The 7972-nt window shown below is 44.0% G+C and overlaps 1 protein-coding gene across 2 annotated transcripts; it reads left to right on the forward strand.

Moving 5' to 3' along the window:
• Positions 1 to 637: 637 nt before the first annotated feature.
• Positions 638 to 6566, forward strand: LOC129580779 (paramyosin-like). Of its 2 annotated transcripts, XM_055471446.1 has the most exons (17): positions 638 to 965; positions 1068 to 1113; positions 2513 to 2569; positions 2641 to 2727; positions 2830 to 2996; positions 3054 to 3132; positions 3216 to 3461; positions 3523 to 3719; positions 3776 to 3908; positions 3993 to 4209; positions 4273 to 4513; positions 4632 to 4827; positions 4910 to 5038; positions 5183 to 5377; positions 5462 to 5638; positions 5703 to 5903; positions 5963 to 6566. In XM_055471446.1, the coding sequence occupies exons 1-17, from the start codon at positions 946 to 948 to the stop codon at positions 6173 to 6175; spliced, it is 2601 nt and encodes an 866-aa protein (XP_055327421.1). In that variant the 5' UTR covers positions 638 to 945; the 3' UTR covers positions 6176 to 6566. The 2 variants fall into 2 exon arrangements, with proteins under 2 accessions (XP_055327421.1, XP_055327420.1); XM_055471445.1 differs by lacking the exon at positions 1068 to 1113 and having other exon boundaries at positions 639 to 1026.
• Positions 6567 to 7972: the final 1406 nt, after the last annotated feature.

A 7972-nucleotide genomic window follows, 5' to 3' on the forward strand; every position in this document is an offset into this window, starting at 1 on the left:
GCTTTTGATGCGGTGTTTGAAATTAATTTAAGCTCTGACAATAAGGTTGCGCAAATTTTCTTGACCATTAATTGCGAAATTGTAGTACCGCACCACACTATATATTTTCAGCATAACAGCAAGCGGATTGTTTCCAGGCATCTTGACTAATCGTAAGATCTCCGCAATAATCATAAGCGCTGCTGTCTGCATGTGCAGGAGCGAAGATTCATGCCGTGAGCAATGTTTTCGTACAAGGACTTCAACCAAGCATAAGAGACAGAAAAGACACTACTACTATGGTGTACAACTGCACTCCAAAAAAGGTCCTGATCCAAGAAAGGACTTCCTAAAATACGCACACAGTAATTTAAGCCATGAAGTCGTTCTTCACGCGTATCATACGACGGAGCCACAACCGAAAGATATTCCATCGTGAATCTCGTTTTCTCATCTGCTGCGGACCAGCGTTACCCGCCTATGCCGGCCGTGCACAACTGCTGTTTGCTTGTAGTCAGTCAGTCGGCTGCTCCGGGTTGACACACACGTAATAGATCGCGCTGTTTAACACATATGCTGGGCGCATATACAGCTGACTGAAGCAAACAAAATGGGCAGGAACATTTCCGAATCTAAAAATTCTCACCACTTAGACTACCAGACATCGGAGGCAAAAAAACCCGAGCGCGAGATCGCATGTATTAGAGAAGTCGGCAACACATGTTGGGTGCATGGGGTGTATAGATAGCCATCCGTAGATTCCCGTTAACAGAAGAGAGCAATTCTGCACAATTGCTGTCGTGCTCTTCGCCAGCTTTCAGCTGCTCTGACGGTTCACTGCTCTCCTCAAGCTTGCGCCTAGGCGTTAACCTGACCACAGCTGTCCAGTAATTCCTCTTACCAACCACCGGATATTAACTGCTACTCTTTTGTTCTTGTGGATCAGTTCGATAACCCGTTCGGACGATGGATTTCTCCGCATCCAGGTATACAACATCCACCAAGGGAACCAGCGCGGCCGACATCGGGGTGCTGTCCCGCCTTGAGGTAAGCTATACAAAAGACGGTGTGACCACATCCTCTTCTAGGACAACGACAAGTGCCGCTGATATTGGGGTGCTGAGCAGACTGGAGGTAAGTGTTGGGCTGCAACATGGCCAACGGTTCATGTCCCCGTCCGTGTCACCTGGCTCGTGCGCGTGTCACCCAGGTCAAGATGTCCTTTCTCCTGCTGTCCGCTATTTAGCCGCACCTTCAATAGTTTGTGTGTTAACACACCCGTTCATTTTTTCCTGGGTTTTCCGTTCTGTTCGAAGCGCAACTGACCATCGGTATTTTTCAATGCTCCTTCCGATGCCTGTACATTGTTTGGTTGAATTTAATTGTATATCAATCTAGTTGCGCTTTATCAGATAACGTTTTCTTTCGTTTGTGATCTCATGCGGCAACAGAAAATATTTTTTCGAAACTTCCGGTTTAGCTCCGTGCAACCGTATCGTTTTTTAAAATATGTGACATTATTAAGGATATAGTCGCCGGTTTTCTTTAGCAAGTTTGTGCTTTGCTGCGTTTTGCTCGTTAGCATTACCGCTCGGCCTTTGAATAACCGAAGAGGAGATAGTATTAAAATTTCGACATAATTACGTATAAAAGAAATCATAAATTAATTTTAAATTATGGTTTAGTATTAAATTATGGCATTAAAATGGTACCGAAAAGATTAAATTATCTGAAAAATTACGTACTTTATTCTGAATTAACGCATTGATATCGATTGTATCACCCAAAGTGAGTCTACTGGTTTTAGGCGGTAGGAATAGATCGCGCCTTGATTGAACAGTTTCGAAGCAGTTCCCAAGCTTGCCGCCCATCGTTTGTCATCACACTGCAGGCGTAGAGCCAGGGTTCTGAAAATAACTTTCTTCCGTTTACCATATCTGAAAATTGCGCGTTTTCGGCGGATGCTTTCGTAATGTTTAATTTAGACTCGCAAAAGATCGCGCGCTACTATTGGAGAGGGTCTATATGGCAGTTTACAGTAAAGCACAGGCTAACAGACCCAGTGTCAAGGCAAAATTTCTGGCTGTTTTCTGGCAGGAAATACCACAAGATATGTAGCGAGGCGGCAGTATTTTGCAACTAATCCTTGGAATATGAATCTGTTACGAAATCAGTCCCGGTCTAATTAGATAGCAGACGTTATGTTACCTAATCGGAAAATGTTCCAGCCACCTGCATTAAGTTTACAGTGGCCTCGACCACCTGCCTTGAGTTTACAGTGGCAAGTCGTACTCAACGCCGCACAAGCGTTATGCTGGTGCAAACTTTGCGCGGTGAAGCATCGTTTTGATTGCCTCGCACCCTGTTAATTGCAAGCCCATTGAACTTCCACCCGGACGTCCATGTTTTGCCGGCTGCTTCCATTTCCTTCCCTTCTGCTCCACCCAATCAGCCCCAGTTGTGTTGACCTTTTGTGTTACCATATACAACTAAATTGATTTAACTCTACTTACTTACAAACATGGATGTTTAGGACAAAATCAGGCTACTGCAGGAAGATCTCGAAACTGAACGGGAGCTGAGAGCCCGGGTAAGGTCATCGTGTATCTGCCGGTACTGTACAGACCGTAATCAATTTTAATTTTTTTTATTCATCATCAGATTGAGCGGGAACGATCCGACTTAGCCGTTCAGCTGGTCCAGCTGAACGATCGCTTGGAGGAAGCTGAAGGAGCTCAGGAGGCGCAGGTAAACCATGGAGCACGTTCGAGCAGAAGAAATCTAGCAACAATTGCGTCGTCAGCTAATAGTATGAAAGGCGTTTACTGACGAGGCATTACATCTTTGCAGACGGAACTGAATCGCAAACGTGATCAGGAGCTTGCCAAACTGCGAAAATTGCTTGAAGATGTCCACCTGGAAGGTGAAGAGACCACCGCTGGACTCCGCAAGAAGCACAACGAATCACTGGTTGAACTGCAAGATCAAATTGACCAGCTTCAGAAATCCAAGCAAAAGTACTTCTTGAAATTATAAAATTTTCCTAACTATTTTCTGAAACCTGATGTTTTTAGGGTGGACAAGGAACGCAGCCGCATTCAGGCAGAGGTCATCGATTTGGTCGCCCAAGTGGACCATCTGCGCAGCGAACGGGTAAACGATAACTGCAAATGATATTACGATGTTTAAATGTTTAAGTCGTTGTTCATTAAATACTAAATTTTCGGAATATTTAGGACCAAGCTGAGAAGAAGTACGACAAGGCGGAAGCTGCGGCCGCCCAGGCTACTCAGCGTGCCGAAGAGTACAATCGGCAAGTGCAGGATTTGAACAACCACAAGACTCGGCTGGTTCAGGAAAACAACGACCTGATCCGTGACATGCAAGAACTGAAGAAGTCCATTGAAAATCTTGACTTTATGAAAACGACTCTGGCTCGTCAACTGGAGGATACCAAACGCAAACTGGAGGAGGAAGAGCGAGTATGAGAGATACGTCCGACATACAAAACGGTATAGCGCTGAACAGTAAAATATTTTCCAGTCTCGCCAAACTCTGCAAACAACTGTCCACAACCTGGAGACGGATATTGAGACCTACCGGGTCCAGATTGAAGAGGAGTCCGAGTTCCGTATGGAGATCGAGAAACAGTTGTCGATCTCTAAGACGGAAGCGTCCACCTATAAGAGCAAATACGAAGCTGAACTGTCTGCCCATCAGCTGGAAGTCGAAGACATCAAGTAAATCTACGTGGCATTGTGACAATCAGCTGTATCTTTATTAAGATATGTTTTAGGAAGAAGTTCCATCTCCGCCTGGTGGAAGCTGAAGAACAGGTGCAGAACGCTTTAGCCCGTGCATCTAACCTGGAGAAGCAGAAGAGTCGTCTCCAGGCCGAAGTTGAGATCTTGATTGTTGATCTGGAGAAGGTACGCAGTTATTACAACGGTCAAGCGTAATCATGGCACTGTATTATCAAGACGGTGTTTATTTTTATGTGGACGTCTTTTTAGGCTAACTCAGCTGTTCAGCAACTGGAAAAACGCAATGCTGCTTTGGAAGACACCGTCAACAGCTTGAAACGTCGCATCGATGAAATCAGCCTGGAACTGGAAACCTCCCAGCGTGACCTGCGCGCTGCTCAGGGTGAAGTCAACCGACTGAAACAAGCTGTCGAGAAACTGACCGAGCAGCGTGACGCTCTGGCTCGGGAGAAAAAGAAACTTGAAGGTAAATCATATAAGATGCTTACGAGGTACTAGACTAATCACCGCATTCATAACATGTGCACAGATGACCTCCACGAGTCCAAGGAAGCTCTGGCGGATGCCACTCGCCGCTTCCATGAACTGGAGATCGAACTGCGTCGTGTGGAAGGCGAACGTGATGACTGGCGTCTGGCTTATCAAGATGCCGAATCTCTTCGTAAGCAGGAAGAAGCAAAGGTCATCCGCTTGACTGCTGAGAACCAACAGATCCGTGTTGAATACGAACGTCGTCTCCATGACAAAGAAGAGGAATACGAAGCAATGAGGTAAAACTTATTGCGGTGTTTATCTGGCCATTTTGCCAATTTGGCCATTCGACCATTTTTGGTTTCCGTTCCGATTTAATAATGCATACTTTTGAACTGTGACCTTCGATCTTTCCAGGAAGCAACTGACCATTGAAATTGAGACACTGACTGCCCGCTTGATCGATGCCGAAACTAAGTTGAAGACCGAAGTTGCACGCATCAAGAAGAAGATGCAGGCTCAGATCACCGAATTGGAAATGCAGTTGGACAATGCCAACCGCGCCAATCTGGAAGCCCATAAGACCATCAAGAAACAGCAACTGCACATTCAGGTCTGCACGGTTATGCATTACAGGATTAAAAAAACGTTAATCTGCAGCAGAAAAATTTACATTGACCAGCCTTTGGTTACAGGAACTCCAAGTTCATTATGAAGATGTCCAGCGTCAGTTACATCAGACTTTGGATCAACTGACCATCATGCAGAAACGTGTCCAGACTCTTCAAGCTGACAACGATGAGCTGCGCGTCGCCGCGGAACAGGTGCAGCAGTAGCTTGATCTCCATTAAACTGTTCACCACCCACTTTATTTGTAGGGGCTTAACGAATACATTATTTATTTACAAAGTTTACCAACTTTGAATATATGTAAGGTCTATTTCTAAACCTGTTGTTACGGTTTGTAGGCGCTTCGTGGCCGCAAGGCTGCAGAGGCTCAGCTTGACGAGGTCTCGGCTCGCGCTCAAGAACTGACCACCTTGAATGCTACTCTTCTGGCCGCCAAGAGCAAGCTGGAAACTGATTATGGCTCACTTCAGTCTGACTTCGATGAAGTCAGCCGTGAATGGAAGGGTGCTGAAGAACGTGCAACTCGGGCTCAGGTAAGAGGCGAAAAGTCGCATACTGTTGCGTGACATCAAATGCCTACCTGCACATAATTTAAATTTTGATAACATCATTCGCAGGGTGATTTGAACAAAGCCGTGGAACAAATGCACGAGGAACAAGAGCGGGCTATGAAATACGACACCATGCGCAAGGCTCTTGAAGGTCAGGTTAAAGAGCTGCAGGTCCGCCTGCAGGAGATGGAGGCGTCTGCTCTCATTGGTGGAAAACGCTTGGTCTCCAAACTCGAGGGTCGTGTAAGTTTTCAGTCTTCGGTGTGTACTCTAGTTAACAGGAAACGTTAATCAAGTCGATCTGTAGATTCGCGATATGGAAGCCGAATTCGAAGAGGAACGTCGTCGCCACGCCGAAACCCAAAAGATCTGCGCTAAGAAAGAGCGACGCATTAAGGAAGTCCAGCTTCAGGGAGAGGAGGACCGCAAGAATGTTGTTCTCCTTCAAGATTCAGTTGAAAAACTGACCGAACGATGCAAGCTGCTGAAACGTCAAGCTGACGAAGCCGTATGTAGTTATCAACATCTTAGGGTCACCGGTGTTGTACATCAGAGAATTACTTGCAGGAGTCTCTGGCTCTACAAAATGTTACCAAAGTACGAAAATTCCAGCGGGAGATGGAAGCTGCCGAAGATCGGGCTGATATGGCTGAAAGCAACCTTTCTCTAATCCGTGCCAAACACCGAAGCACCGTAACTACCAGCTCTGGGGGCGCTGCTCGCGGAAATGTTTATGTCCTTGAAGAACGGGCAGATTACACGTCAAGCAGAAATTATTAGAAGAAAGTCACTCACAATAATTTAGTTTAACTTCCAAAAGCATGCGCTAATTAATGTCGTTAAGGTGTCGTCACTGTTGATGAGATTAGACGTCAGTTTCATAGAGCTTTCGAGCTTTTCGATTGGTTGATGTTGTATGTTAGACGGGCCTCCTTGCAACGACGGAGGCAGAAAACCTAATGGGCAGCGGTTTTTTTCCAACATCCGCAATTTCTATGCTTTTCCCATATTTTTCTGTTTGTGGTAGTCACTTTAATTATGCGTAGATGTGGCTTTATTTAATCGAAAGCCAATATTCTAGTAAGTCTTGTTACCGTGAGTATTAACTATTTGTCTATTTCGACATCCCACTTGATCCACAACCACAACTGTAATAAAAACGTTAATGTTGTTTTGCATACCGGTGGTCAGCACGTAACGTGATACATCTCCTTTGTTTTGCATTGGACAACTCGCTACCAAGTACCCGCATATCTCAGCCGTCGTAATTTAAGGTTTAACTAGTGCTTTACGGTGTTTGAGTAAAAAAGGATCACCCAGTACATGCATGATACTTTTTTTGGAGTGTATACGTTTTTTAGAGCGTATACGTTTTTTTAGGTGTACTGTACAGATAAACGTATAACTGATAAGTTGATAACTAAAGGAAGCACAGCTTTACCGTTTTGTGACCTTGAAGTACGTAGCCATTTTTTGAAACATTTTGATTAATTCATAGAGCACCAGTAAATAACAGATAAATTATAGCTCGAAGTCAAATGCACTTTATGCTCTAACCTTGAACGTTGACAGGCTTCCCCTCAGAAAATTTTCCTGTTTTCTTTGCTAATAAAGTAGTTAGTGGGAATACCTAAAACATAATCTGATCGGCAATGTTTCAGTAGGCGTGGCTAAAACCCAATTTAAAGGATAAAGGTACATTTAATGATAACTCATACTTGTGTTCTAAAGGCACTTTATCGTATACTCGTATATTGTCTGTGTACAACTTACACTCCTGGTTCGTCGGTGAAATGTATTTTTTAGCATAGTGTCTGCTGCCCGTTGATTTCTATTGATCTTGAATAATTTGTTAAACGGTTTGCCAACATAAACGTTTTAGGAAATTTTCCCACTTATCGAGCTCTGAGATGCGTACTACGCGGACTTCACCAAACAATACATGCAATGTCATGCATTATAGCGCCAAATGCTAGTCATTAAGGCGACAAGGGAAAACGCAAAATTAAGGATTGTATATTGCCAAGTCACTTATTCAAGGAAAATCGAGTGAGGAGGCAAATTTGCAGTGATAACGGGTAATCTTAGAGTAGGCCCAAAAAAATATTTTCACCGGCGAAATAGGAGCAGTATCTGTACAGTATAGTAAGTACGAGTAATACGGTACATTGACAACACATACGCTACTTTTATTTTAAATTGATTTTTTGCCATGCCCACTGGGCCATTGCCGATGAAACCATTTTTTAAGTACTTGCACTGCCTACTCTGTCTTCAAACAAAAGATAAAATGTTTTTGAGGAGGATCTCGCGCTCCCTGAATTTAATTCCCATGGATCTTTATGTGAGTACTTATTATTTGGGAGACTGGATTCTGCATGGTCCACGTCAAACCCGAATTGAATGTCTAACACTATTTACGTTCTGTATACCATAATTATTTTTATTAAAGCATGGTAAATCTAAAACATCTGATTCGTGTCCACAAGCGCACTGCATCGGTTCGTTACTTTTTATGTTCGTAATATAGGACACAGAATTTAAAATTAGTGGGAATACCTAAAAAATAATCTGATC

The sequence above is a fragment of the Paramacrobiotus metropolitanus genome, unplaced genomic scaffold, assembly GCF_019649055.1.
Source record: "Paramacrobiotus metropolitanus isolate TYO unplaced genomic scaffold, Prichtersi_v1.0 Parri_scaffold0000004, whole genome shotgun sequence".
Lineage (NCBI taxonomy): Eukaryota > Metazoa > Tardigrada > Eutardigrada > Parachela > Macrobiotidae > Paramacrobiotus > Paramacrobiotus metropolitanus.